Below are 14267 nucleotides of genomic sequence, written 5' to 3' on the forward strand. Positions count from 1 at the left end.
TGTGTCATTACTGCAGTGAGAACTGGTGCTCTGGAAAACAAGTCAGAAGTCCCAAGATAGCCTCTGGCTGTGAATCATCACTGGGGGGAGCTTATCTCTTTCCTGATAGGAAAGGGTGTGTAGGCAAATGCAAACCTTGCTTTGGAATTAGAGTTCTCCCTCTGGAGTTTGTGTTAAAATGAAATTCCTGGTGTTTTCTATTTCTGAGCTGGGCCTTTGAGGCACAGTCTTGAAGTCCAGTAATTTCTAATAGACACTTAAGTGAATCTTACCTGGCATGGACCTGTACAGGTCCCCTCTGATTTGGAGCTATTCAACATGTAGTGGAATAAATTGGAGAGAGATGTAACTACATGCAAAATCTGAACAGATGGTGGGTGTAAAAGCAGAGGATGTGTCTTCGTTCAAACCCTTATGAAAACACCTTCCATGAAGTTGACTAATGAACATAACCTATACAGTTACGGCAAAAATAGCGCTCTATTAAATGGTGGCTTAGCACTTGCAAAGACAGTTCATCCTCCTCCACTAAGTTCCACAGAAGCATACTGCTTTCATTCCCATTAAACATAGTTGGATTGTTTCAGACTGGAACAGCTGTTAGAAAAAGTAAAGCTGCATTGTTCATCACGGGATAACTCAGCCTGGAAGGGACCTCAGGAGGTCTTGAACCTCAGGCTCAGAGCAGGGTCAGCAATGAGATCAGGCCAAGTTACTCAGGGCTTTAGCCAGTCTAGTCACAAAAATCTCCAAGGATGGAAACTGAGACGAATCTCTCTTAGCATGTGTACAATGCAATGTTAAACTGCAAGTGTTTTCTGGATCTAACAGCATGTTTCTGTGGAACTGGGAAGTGACACATCTGATGTGTAAATCCAGCTCCAGAACTCCCAGCAGCGTGACTGGCCTCACAAGTCCAAGACAGTATCTAACAGCTGTCAGGGAACAGCTGGTTTGGAAGGACCAGCTCATTTTCTGTCATTCACTGCCTGATGCAGGCAAGAGACAGAGAAGAGGCAGAAGGGTTATTGAAGAGGGGATGAGAGAAATGAAAGCATCAGGAAAGAATGCCAGAACTCCACCTTCCTTGCCAGGAGGTCTCTTTACTGGGGGAAATGGGGAAGCACTGGTGACTCCTCTCAACCTCTCCTAGTTGACTGAAATGCTGATGTAACCCATGCAACAGCTGCCAGGGGCAGCAGCCACACAAGTAAGGCAGAAACCCAGCCAGGAAACAAAGCATGAACTGGTAACAGCTGTTTTTCTCACACAAGGACATAAATGAGCACAGAAAAACACAGATAGAAAGTACATGGAAAGCAAAATGAACACTGGGGAAAAGGAACGACAGGAGAGGCAGAACCCCTTGGGATTTTGTGACAGGTTGATATGTGGAATTTCAAAATGTTGAGGGAGCAGATGACATCAGTACGCAACTTCAGCCTTCTGAAATTTATAATGTATTAATCTGAAAGCATTAAAGCTAGGGCAAGGCACTGTATGGAAGTTCTGCTGTATGCAGAAAAGTAATATGGGAAAATATCTGGTTTCAAAATTATCCTGAGGAAAGCTTTTTAGCAGCCTGGCATCCAGCACGGTCTTGCAGACTTGAATTTGGATGTGAGAAATAGCATCCACAGGCTCTTCCATGGTGACAGAAGGGGTGGCTCTTTGCTAAGCAGATGTGTCTCTCGTATGCTACAAAAACAAGCATGGGCTGTGGCCTTCCTTTGTGTTTTCTGTACAATAACCTGTCTGGGAATCTGGTTGTTGAGGTCCATACTGACCAGAGAAAGGGATTTGGCAGAAGTGCCCTAGAACCTCAGTCACTCATTGAACTGACTTCAGAAGTCTTCAAGACAAGATATAAAATGGAACTTATGAGCAAAAGCTAATTCAGAGTGTGGAAACTGTTCTCACAATTTTATTTCCGGACCTGGAGAAGCTCACTGAGGAAAAATGAGCAGTTTTCACTTGTACAGTTCACTGCCAGATGACCGGGTTGTGCTAAGTCACTGTCGGAGTTCCTTACAAAGTTACAGTCTGCTAAAGATACGCTGTCCTAACAAGTAACTTCAGCAAATTTGTAACAGTGGGATACGTTTAATTCCAGACAAGGAAAATCCCCACCTTCCCTCCATCAGCATTATATTCCTTCTCATCTCCTTCCAGAAGTCTGGCCAGGCCGAAGTCAGTGATCTTCACGTGGTTTGGTGATTTCACCAAGACGTTACGGGCTGCCAAGTCCCGGTGCACAAGTCTCCTCTCTTCCAGGTACATCATTCCCTGAAGGACAAAGAACAGTAAAATAATCTTACTTTTATATATTAAAAAAAAAAAAAAAAAAAAAAAGAATCCTGTAGGATCTGGTTCCTTTAATATGGTTTGCAGTCATTAACAAACAAATTCAGCATTGCCCTTGCTCTGAGCAGGAGGTGGGATCGGTATCTTACTCAATCAAGTTTAAAACCTGGGAAGGTGAGACAAAGGAACTAAGTATTACAGCCCCTAGTTTTCAGACAGGAAATCTGAAGACCAGAAAGACTAAGTGACTTAGCCAAAGCCCCAGGGAAATTTGGCCAGACTGGGAAATAATCCCAGATATTCTAAGTTCCAGGCAAGTCTCAATTCAAGACAAAGCTTCTTACCAAACGCTTTGAGCTGGACGCAAATTTTCAGTACTCAAAGTGGATTACATGGAAAACAATTTTTTATCCAAGGGTTGCAATCCACTTGCCTTTTTTACTTCCTTTTAATTTTGTATGTAGTAGTATGGTAAGTCAGTAGATCAACAGATGTTTGGTTTTTCTTGTTTGTTTTGTTTTTTAAATGAGCATATACGTTTTGGTACAAGTACTTTCCTTAACAAGCCCATCCAGCTGCCTGTACATGTAAGGAAATACGCCTGGCCTTAACCTTTTTCTTACTGTGATGAAAGACAAGCCACGTACCGTCACAGTATGGCACACAGTTGAACACCACAGCTTGGTCTTACTATTATATGACACATAAAGGATAGTCAGGTAGGGTTACAAGCCTGTTATTTTATTAAAAGGCATTTATGACATCAACCATCATTATAAGAACCTACAGATGAAATTACACACTTGATAATTACCCTTAAGGTATCTCTTAATATATTAGTTCTGTATAATATATATGGTAATTTTAAAAAAGTCATTGTTGAATACCAAAGAGATCATATTAGCCCGTAATACAGATGATAATTCAGAAAGTCACAGGCAGTGATTAAAATAACCAGATTACTCAGTGTCATGGGCTGGATTTTATTCCCTCTAGCAACGAAGGAAGCTCACACATCCCTATCCCTCTAGATGTTAGGAGGACAGTGATATGAGTAAGCCACTGCTCATGGTCGCCAGGCCAGAATGCAGCCTGTTCTGACAGAGCATGGATGTCTTTATCAAAAGCATCAAGTGGAGCTCTGAACTGCTCTGCCAGGTGAAATATTTCAATGCAAACACCACTGAACGATTTGAGAATGTGTGGGAGATCATTTGGCATAAACACTATTTCATTTGTTAAAGTGGTAAGCTTTGCTACATGAAGGTGGTTTGAAAGGGGACACAGGGACTCTGGCACACAGCAAACAAAACTGTTTTTAAAAGTACTGCTCGTTGAAGCAAATGCCCTCTTGCCAACTGCAAATCAATGCTTTTGGCTGGTTCTGTTCTGAGAACATCACAACTCTACATCTTTGAAAGCTTAATGGTTTTTGACATCAAATTAAAACCTTTTGGAAGAGGACAAATAATCTCTGAGGTCAAACAACTGTGAGTTAGACAACAACCACATCATGAAAGCAGAGGCACCAATGGCTTAGCAAAACAATTGCCAACTGAAGAAATCCAACCAGAAAAAGACCACACGGTCAAACAGCAATGATGCAGTGTAACAGAGGAATGACAACCACAGAAGTGGTCCTATAAAATCCAGATGAGAATTTGTATGAGTCCTGGTTTCACAGCTCTGATGTCAAACAGTAGCCAGAAATGCCTCAAGGTCTTGAGAGAACTTCCCAAATCCTCATGTGGTCAAAATTCTCAGAAATACCTCAAAATGAGGGGGAAGAAAATTAAAGGCCCCAACTTGTAGAATGGTATTTGTGGGCAGAACTTGATGAGGGCACAAGACCCCAGAGAATCTAATGAGAGAATTCTGTTGATATCAGAACAGACTGGACCCAAATAAAATTGTCATTTTAAATAAATTAATTTGTACCTATCATCATTGAAATTATATGAAGATACTGCAGATTTCTTCTGGCAGAAATGAAGAAACGGTATTTCACTCTTGTTCAAATTGATGGCTTCTGCCAAGGTTTACCCTCTCATCTTTAGCTAATGATGATGGGAATGGATGATAAGGTGTCTAGAAACATCGTTCACTGAAGGAGTTAAACAACAAAACCCTTAAGCATGCCTTCTTAGCCTGATTTTACCATCTTTACATACTTAATTGTCAAGCATGTCTTAAACCTGTACAGTAATACTTTAAGATGTTTCACTGTTTATTCTACTCATTCATTTCAATCTTACACTATTATTAAGTACTTTCTCAGTAAAACTACATTTATTCAACCTAATATCATATTATGTTATGAACTAGACAGATTTCTCATCAGCAACCTGAATACTGTTCCTAACCAATATCAACACCTGGTTTTCTTCTGTGCAGAAGGGAAGAAATATCTGTGTATCATCTTCCTTACAGTTTACTTCACCTCTGTCAAACAAGCTTCTCAGGACTTCTTCCCACCTGTGTTATTTGCAAAGCCAAAAGCAAGCTGTGTAGAGTTGACAGCTACAAAATCCTCTGCAGGTCCATGACCTGCAGAAATGTAAATGCTCTTAGGAATACCCTGTTGTGAACATGTTTGATTTTCCTGCTATCCTACCAACAAGTTCTAAAGGTGGATGGTGTAGGTGTAAGAGAAGTGTATCTGTAAGAGAAGTGTATCTGTAATTGTTTTCAATAAATGAGATTATACAAGCAGAATGAAAACAATCTAAAACCAGGAAGCTGTTTACAGTATTCACTGCAGCAATACTGTCAAAACATACACTGTGACAAGAATCATCATTTGAAGGCATTTTCAAACCTGGCAGGAAAAATGCTCTATACGTATCTGTAATCTTTTTACATGACACACTGAAAGGGTAATGAAAAAATACCATCCGTATTACACAGCTGGTGCCACCACCACCCAGTAAGCCCATGATCAAATACCAACAGGCCATTTTATGAGAGTTACAAGTAACCTTAGACCCAGACAATGAAAAGGGATCTGTTTGTAAAAATGACACTTCACAGCCTGATCCAAAGGACACGGTGCTGTGCAATTTGCAGTGTGATCTGCGAGGCTGGGCTTCTCCAGCTCCACTCAGGACTTGGTACATCCAAATTCGAGCTATGCACATCTCAGAATTATCCAAGTGTAAAATGTCCAGTCAGTAAGAAATGTCACAGCAGTATATTCATCAGAGTATCCATAGCAGAGTGGGACTTTTACGTTGAAACCACCAAGAGGCAAAAATTGAGCGTTAAGCCATTCAGGATCAATTGTCCCCTTACCTCTGAGGCCAGATTCATCTCACACAACCGCAGCCATCAGCCATGACCCCACCCATTGCTGATAATTCCCCATCCCTGTCATGACACGAGTTTCCCTGCAGAAGATGTCACTAGAAATGCAATTACTGCTAGGATCCCTTAACATGAAATCACTCTGAATCAGCACCTACTGCTATTAAGAAGTCAAACAGCCACTGCAAACAGCTGTAGCACAGATAAGTTGAGAAAGCCCCTTTGGAATTGCAGTATGAACAAGGAATAGCCTTTTATCTTCCTCAGCTGCACCCCACTGCCAGAGTCATGTACGATGACAAACCTGTGCTATACAAATCCTTACCTAGATATACATAGCATTAAAAACACCCAGATCCCTTCTATTCACGTGATAATGCAACTGTGAAAATGCAAATTCTCCTTTCAGAAACAGACACAAATGCCTTTGCCAAGGCTTCAATTAGTGCTAGAGGTCTTTTGTCCTTGCCTGCACAATTACTAACCTGACCTGGCCAGCCCATTTCACACAGCACCAGGGAAACTAATAGCAATGCTGAGGGGCAGAAAAACAGGCTTTAAGTGAAGGCGGCTTTGTTCCAAGAAGGGAGGTGGACCGCAAAGATGTAAATGGCCACTAGGAGCTTAACTCCACTAAGAGTTTCTTTCCTATCACTCTGCAGGCTTGATAATTTTCTATATAATATAGCTGGGGGAAAAAATCAGCAGTAAAACCAGCTGAGGTGAATCCTGCTGTCTTCCCACTGGCTTACTCTCAGAGCTGGCTAGGAATAATACAGAACAGCAATTGCCTTGTTGAACAATGAGTTAGTAACTGAGAGCTATAGGAGAAGGAAGGCTTTCTGACTTTGTTACGGGTTGTTGTGAAGTCTCCAGGACTGTGGACAAACAGATCAGGTATGGTCATTTCAGGACAGTCAGGTATGGCCATACTCTTTCCACAAGAAAAACGACAGCCCAGAAAATGAGGTAATATGTAAATGGCAACAAACTGAGGTGGGACAGTGGAAAGGAGACTGTGTGTCAAAAAAATCTGAGGAAAGAGAGAAAAAAAACATGATGGGACAGCTTTGTGACCTACCAAGTGCTGTGCTGCAGCAGGAAGGATCAAACTGGTTCATAAAATACGAGGCATTCCAGTGCTGCGGGCATCTATAGAAGACTATCACCAACATGGAGTTAGTGGTGGAAATAGAAGAATGAAAGGACTTTTTAAAAAAGCAAAATGAAGCTTTTTTGGGAAGTTATGGCTCTGTTCCCTAGGATCCCTTGCCTTTAAGATGTGGTCACAATTTGCTGTTTTCTTACTTTACCACCAGCATTATTTTCTGCAGCTGTCATTTGTCTCCCAGTTCCTGAGGGCAGTTTTTGAGTGCAGCCTCCATTTGTACAGCTCACAGTGCTAAGAGCTGCAAGCACAGGCTGTTTCAGGTGCTGGTTTTTGATTTCTTTCACTTCCCTGGACTTTTCAGAGTCCTACACTCCAGCTGAGGATGCTTCTAGATTCCTTTCAAAGGTTGCAGCTGCTGTTCAAGGGATGTCCAGCTCTCCAAATTGACTAAGCCTCAAAAGTCCCTTTGCAAAGTCCCTTTGGGATAATTACTAGAGAAGAACTGAAGTGTGTTGAATCACTGACTAAAGTTTAAGCATATGCATATGGCTTTGCAAGATGCAAGATTTAATTTTGCAAGACAATTCCATTGAACAAAGTAAGTATAAAGCAATTCACCTACCTCAAGAACTGTAGCAATCAATAGTAGCAGTCAGGTGTACTGTAAACACTTCCTTTGTGTGGCTTTTCACCAATTTCAATAATAAACATTATTTTCTCTCTACACAGAGAGAATGTTGATCTTAACCCATCTTCAGCAAGCATAAAGAAATTAAGAACAGACTTTCGTCAATAATAACTTCCACCCACCAAAGCCAGCACACATGGCAGATCCATCAAACAGGTATGTGAAGAAGAAAATTTCAAGCCCAACTCAAATCTCACGGACATTAATCTCCAGCCTTGGAGACTGCCCTCTTTTCATCCTAATAACTTGAGGCTAGCTTAATAACAGGAATCACTACAGAGAGCTTGAAATGATCATCTTTCCCCCTGCTCACCCCATGGAAGAAGTATAATTTTACCCGGGGCTAAATATGCTTTCAAGGAAAACGTGGTGCCCTTTGTTGTCATGAGCAACCAGGATCATCTAAGTAGCTGTTACTCCAGAGATAGCTGTGGGAGGGAAAAACTGACACTGCTCTGAAATACACTGACTCAGCTGCAGAGGTGTGATTTGTTATGTAGGTCTACGTGTGAAGCTGGGTCTGAAGGCCATCCTCACAGTCAAGGGGAAGCGAGGGATGCTAACAACTTCAGTCCAAAGCTGGCAGACTGAGCTGGGGACTTGCAACTTGTGCTATGTGATCTTCCACCAGATTAGGTGCCAAGGTTTTCTGAAAATGTCCAGAGTTCAGCCAACTCAGGTAAAATTGGCAAGGGAGATCCACTGCTGCATCCTGGCCTGGGTTGTTGGCCTTTTTGGTGAATGGTAGACAAAGAAAGCTTCTGCTAGCATAGTACATAGACCTGGCCAGGAGCAGGCAGTGAAACTTTGCAAGACCTACATGCTGAGCTGCGTGACATGAGCAGCGTAAAAGCCGTGCATTCATAGCCACTGATAATCCCTTTTCTCAGAGTCCTGCAGTGGCTTTGCTATTTAGCTTCCGGACTACACAGTTCAGAGAACAGAAAAGCTATCTCAAGCCTATCTGTACTTGACTTAGGAGACAGGATGCCAGCACAGCTGGATTATTACCCCTATGGAAAGATAACTAGTATAAATACAACTCCTGGGCATCTAACTCAAGCTGGTTCTGCCATGAGAAATTAGCATGATGTTCTGCACACAGGTTAATCCTGTATCTCTCTCCTGTCCGCTCACACACAGGAGTATGATCGCACATTGCCCGACTCAGCTGAAGCACAACGTCAACATGAGCTGGCTTCATACCAACCGCAGGAGGACATATGCTACCTGGGGCAGTATAAACACGCTGGCTACCCATCAAAAGAACAAAGTTTTTTGGGGAAGAATAGTCTATACCAGGCCTATGCTCTGCATCACGTACCTGCTGCGGTATATCTGATCCAGAAATAGGATTCCTAAAGCACGATTTACTGCTTTGCTGAGCTATGGCCCAATGCACAAAATAAAAAAAGATACTAAGGCATAACTCGTCAAAACAAAGTCAAGAAGCAAAAAGGAAGGGAAAGAGGCAATGAGGCTAAAATTTAGATGAGAATTACAGGACAAATGCAGGCTACTCCAGTGACGTGTGGTTCATAAAGGGGGATGAGTAGAAAGAAAAAAGAGAAGCAAGTCCATAAGCTTATCGCATTTCCAAGCATAACTGACTGGGCTGAGCAGCCATTCTGATGGGCGCAGACCCCCTTCAATCCTAAATTAAAATCTCACGAGTGTCTTCTCAGCCCCTTCAAAGTACAGATAAATGGGTTACCACTGAACCGAGGTTGTAGAGTCCTTAAAACTAAGCTATTTGTCCCAGGTGGGTGTTGAGTTCTTAAGGTGTCACCAGAAGGAGAGATCGTTCCACTGTCATCATCAAACATCTCCCTTGCCTGACCTGCTGCGAGAAGTATGAGTTGTCTCTCGGCCTCCCTCAAATTATGCAGATATCTAGATGAGCTGGTGCTGAACATAAAAAGTCTGCAAAGCACTTCATGTTCCTCCCATGAAAGATGTTACATAAATATATAAAGTAGCATAAGTAATGAGAGACAAGACAGGCATTTCAATACTGCCTGCATTGTGTGTCTCCAAGTTCTGGTCCATCTACAGGCACAGCTGCACAGCTGCTATAGGGGCTTTAGGAGTGGAGAAAACCATTCAATCCTGCACATGAAATTCCTCAGGGACGGAGGGAGCTGTGGAGTTGCATCCAATCTCCATTTTGCAATTGACCCAGACTCTTATCACAGTGTTTCCTTAAGACAACTGAGCCCAAGGTGCTCTCTTACAGCAGTTTCAGAGCCTCCACCCTGAGCAAGCTGGGTGTGTGACATGTCCCAGCCTCCTGGGCTGTGTGGACTCAGGCTACAGCGGTCTCCTGCAATACCCTCCTCCTATTCCCAAAGTGCTCAAGAGGACAGGGACGTTCTCATTTAACCTCTGAAGAAAATGACCACGGCTCAGCTTACTGCACTGCAGTCCCAAGAGGCGAGAGATATTGCAGATTGTGGCTCTGCTTATACTAAAGGTAAATAAGTAAGGACACAGTAATGTAGATACAGCTCTGCAGCTCCTCTACAGCCTCACTAGGCCAACAGAGATGAGATGCACAAATATGCTGTGCAGCAGACACACACCAAGAGAGTTTCTGACCCTCCAATTACTGCCCAGGACCAACAGCTGTAATAACAAAAACTTAATAAAGTCAGGGACTCGTGAGTAAAGGGTCACCCTAGCACTTTGATAAAGTACTTAGCATCTGATGCCTCCCTGCTAGCTCTGCAGTATCTGCTTCTCACAAGGGCCTATGAAGGTGACCACACAAACCAGTCAGGTGTTTTCAAGAGACTGTCCTTTGGGTGCACTGCCCATGCAAGAGGCAAAAAAAAAGCAAGACAAATGTACCGAGGGTCCCTGTGTAAGCAGAGGACCAACTGCTCAGACACAGATTTCTGTTCCACCACGGGGATGCCCTTCCCCAGATGTACCGAAGGTCCTGGGCTCTGCCAGTCAGAATTTAATGCCTGCTGTATCTGGTAACACTAACACAACTCACCTTCCTCCAGCAAGCCGAGGAGTACTTAGCACTGCTTCAGCTGTTACATGTTGCCAACATCCTTCTCTAAAAGAAGTCTTTACGTAAGAACTGTAACGAACCAACTTATCACTGCAAAACTCCCCTTGCTGGGCAGTAAACGCTCACTGCCAAGTAACTCCAGCTAAGAGGCTGGCAGGAACACAGACGTTATGACAAAGTCTGGGAATTACTGTTTCCAGGGTGAATCCTGGTAGCCTGGGCTACACACGCCAGCAGCAGAATGTACCTGTCCTCTGATCTGGGGAGTGCTCGGAGACTTCAGGGGTCAGCTCACAGCGGGTCACCAACTCCTGACAAGTGTTTGATGCTTTTCAAAGGGGCAGCCAAAGGGAGAGCTATCAGTGCATTAACGGTTTCAAGGAGTTTCCAACTGCTGTTCTCTCTCAGCCTCAATCCTAGGGCTAGCTGAGCTCCAGCTCCTTGCTCTGAAGCAGCAGACAGACTGAACTCGGAGGGCTGGCAGCATCCGGAACAATGCGCTGCCTTTCCCACCCCGACACTGCCCTCCTGCCAATACAATTACAATCGGGAGAGTATATTGTGTAGTGCATTCACTCTCTCCAAGAAAGTGTATTTAAAATGGATTACTTCTGCTCCTTAGGCAGGCGATCAATAGAGATGTGTAGTGCAATAAGTACTGAGATGTCTGTGGGCTGCAGCACTTATCCTTTGTGTCTCTTCAGAAATTAATTAAAAATCAATGAAGTGTGCAGCCTATTAATAAGGAGCCTCCACAATAACCAGTACAAGCCCAGCCTTCCCTCAGTTTCAGAAAGAACGCAGCCACCACGCAAACACATCAGAAACTCAGCAGCGCTTCAGACAGCACGGCGAGGACTGTGACCTTGCACTGCTGCGCCCTGCGTCTGGCTGCACTGCGATATTCTCAGCTTTATGCACCCCCAGTAAACTATTGGTGATTTGTTTCAAGCTGGTTAAACAGGCAGACTTGGGGCAAGCATTTAGTCTTGAGAGATACTGTGCTGGCTTTCTAGCTAATGGTTGTAACAAAGCAGTCAGCAGCACAAAGATCCAGCAACCACCTAACGGAGGGCTAACTGCACTTTGTAATTCCTGGAGGTCACTCGTGGGATCCGAGAGTAGCTGACTCATTCAGCTATCTGACTTCTTTTCCAGCAACCTGAGGACTACAGTTTGGCACCTGCTCAGTGCTTAATTACAGTGAAGGATGGAATTTGCCTGGGCTTAAAAGCATCTGGGCAGGGGCTGGAGAAAGGCATTCCTGTCACTGGTTTCCAACAGTCAGGCCCCTAACTCTGCTACTCCTTCACAGCCCCGAGTGTGCAGCACTAGCACGCAGTGCCAGCCCAGCCCAGGGCCCCTGTACAGCAAAGAGCAACACATAAGCAGAGCACGAGTGTTCCCACTGCAAGTGCACTGATCGAATTACAGTATCATTTAGATGGAAGGTCTCACCTTAAGCTGCATGTTATGGTAATAAATACGTGACAAACCAGGTCTTTCCTACATTCCATGTACTCTGCCCATTCAGATGAGACATTTTTGGACAGCTGAACTGAAATAAGTAATTTTCCCCATCTCTTGGGCAGTGTCCACTGAGCATACAGGGAACACTGCTACCTTGTGTGTTCAGATGAAAATCCTGCAACAGGAGCACACAGCAGCTCCCAGCTTTGCACAAGGCAAATATGCATGTAATTCCACCAATGCCATGGAATGCCATGGAGAATTTTTTAACCTTTTTTTTTTTTTTTTTTTTTTCTCATTAAATTAAGCCCCATTGATATGTATTTTTTCCCCTTAGCAGACACAGCATAGATGGGGCTGAATTTCTGAGGCTGGCTCCTTTGCTTGAGAGATCCCCTTGAAGCACACCCTACTGCAAGGGCTCTGCATGTCCACTTCTGAAGGCATCATTTCTGCATAAGCAGGCACCCAATGGAAGGGAAGGGCTGCTTCTGGAGGAAGCCACTGTCTTCACAAGCTATTCCACTGCAAGAGCCACTGGGCTCTGGTGTAAAAAACTGGACCGGGGCATGTTTACCCTCTTCTGATACCGTTTTCTTCTCACGTGAGCACAGCAAACAGTCAGGCTACTTTATATGATGGCTTCTGCTTAGGATCCCAATATTGTTTTACAAAAGAAAATGGTCTGAATTTATTGCAAATGCTTTTGATACTCTGATTCAAGTGAGTTCTTGAATAAATTAAAGCTTTGAACTTCCAAACTCTGTTGCCACTGGGTTTCTGAGCACTTCTTAAAAACCCACATCACAGGTAACCATAGTTACCTATTTCATACTTTTTTTTTTCTTTTCTAATTGAGAAGCTTATGACAGCTGACAGAACTGGAGGCCAGCTACATAAACAGAGCGTGCTAGCTGATAATGGCTGGAGAAAACTGCTAAATAATCCATTAATATTATTCAATAAATCCAGATGAATGCTAGAGTGGGGTGGGTGGAAGACAGAAATTTGGTTTTGAGAGACAGGTATTTGCCCCCAGCTAAAACGTCACATTATTATTAATGCTTCGCAGCATCGCTGTGTTGACAATGAGAGCCCACAGAGCGTGAGTCAAACTGCCACTGTGCCCCGTGAGCTACGTGCGCTCAGCCTGAACATCCTTTACAGTGTGGGGGGGTAAATCATTAAATACAGCTTGTCACTTTTCACTTCAGGATGCTGAGGAAGATGTTTGTAACAGATAATTTATCAACAGCTATATAAATGGCCATATCCTCCTTGTGCTTACCAAAGCAAAGCACAGTGACTTTGCACTTGGGAAGGAAGCTAGAGCCAAGCACTGCCCCTTCCCTGCTTACCTGCACCACAGCAGCTCAGCCCTCCCTGCACGGTAACACCCCCTCCATGAATGTGTGGGGATGAAGCATCCAAAGCAAGGTTAGAGAAGCCCTTGCAGTATGACAGGCATATGTCACTCACACTAAGTAAAGCCTACTTCTACCCTTTAGAAATATGGAGGTAATCACGGAGCATGGACTGCAGTCATGTTCTGTGCTGTACAGGTGCTTCTGCAAAGTGGGTCTACAGCTTTACCAGGAGACCACGATCCTACACAGGTGAGAAGATATTTCTGAACTTGTAGAAGTCTAAAAAGGAGCCTTCATAATGTCTTCAATACAAAATTGGTTATCCTTTTTTCCTACGTCCCAGAAATGCCTAAATGCGGTTTGACTCAAGCTTTCAAAAGCCATTCCCTTTTACGGTGAAAGCCAGCACTACAGATTTCAGTTCCCAAATTTGAGAAACTCTCAGGGAGTGAGAACTGGCTCTTTCAGTTGATCTCTGTACACTTCCTGGCTACAGCAAGTACTTCAGGTAAAGCTCCATTTTTGTCAAGCTGTCTCGGAAATCATGGATGCCATGATTTATTCAGAAAGAAAGAAGACAGACTCATGGCTTTGACATCTCCAGATTTCAGCACGTGGGTGGGTGAATACATTGGAAATGTGAGAGCTGCTGAGCTGAAGCAGGTGACCTGAGTAGAACGAAGAGAAATGACAGCAGGTGCATTTCCACTGACGTGAACATCCCAAGTGTCTCAAGACTCAGCTCCTGGATCACTGAACTTAAAAGGGAGCTTTGCCTTTTATTGCAACAGAGGCAGGTTCAAGCCCTGGGCCAGTGCTGTTACCACTGTGCAGCACCGAGCTAGAACCTGCCAACTGTGTCAAAATGGCTTTTAACCATTGGCAGAGTAATTCACCGGGAAGCAGAGGAAACCTCCCTCCCTTGGGGACCTCTAGACTCCCAAATTCTGAGTAGACAGCAAAAACTCCTATTTGACCTTTGTCCCCAGCAGTAAATCTGTA

General features: G+C 43.7%; 1 protein-coding gene across 7 annotated transcripts in view; it reads right to left on the minus strand.

The window, feature by feature from the left end:
* ERBB4 (erb-b2 receptor tyrosine kinase 4) overlaps window positions 1–14267 on the minus strand; it is a 578634-nt gene that overhangs the window by 36168 nt on the left and 528199 nt on the right. For all 7 annotated transcript variants that reach the window (XM_035332131.1, XM_035332130.1, XM_035332128.1 and 4 more), the window contains one exon: window positions 2131–2286. In XM_035332131.1, coding sequence (XP_035188022.1) covers window positions 2131–2286 — 156 coding nt within the window. The remainder of the gene's footprint in view (window positions 1–2130; window positions 2287–14267) is intronic.

The sequence above is a fragment of the Oxyura jamaicensis genome, chromosome 7, assembly GCF_011077185.1.
Source record: "Oxyura jamaicensis isolate SHBP4307 breed ruddy duck chromosome 7, BPBGC_Ojam_1.0, whole genome shotgun sequence".
NCBI lineage: Eukaryota > Metazoa > Chordata > Aves > Anseriformes > Anatidae > Oxyura > Oxyura jamaicensis.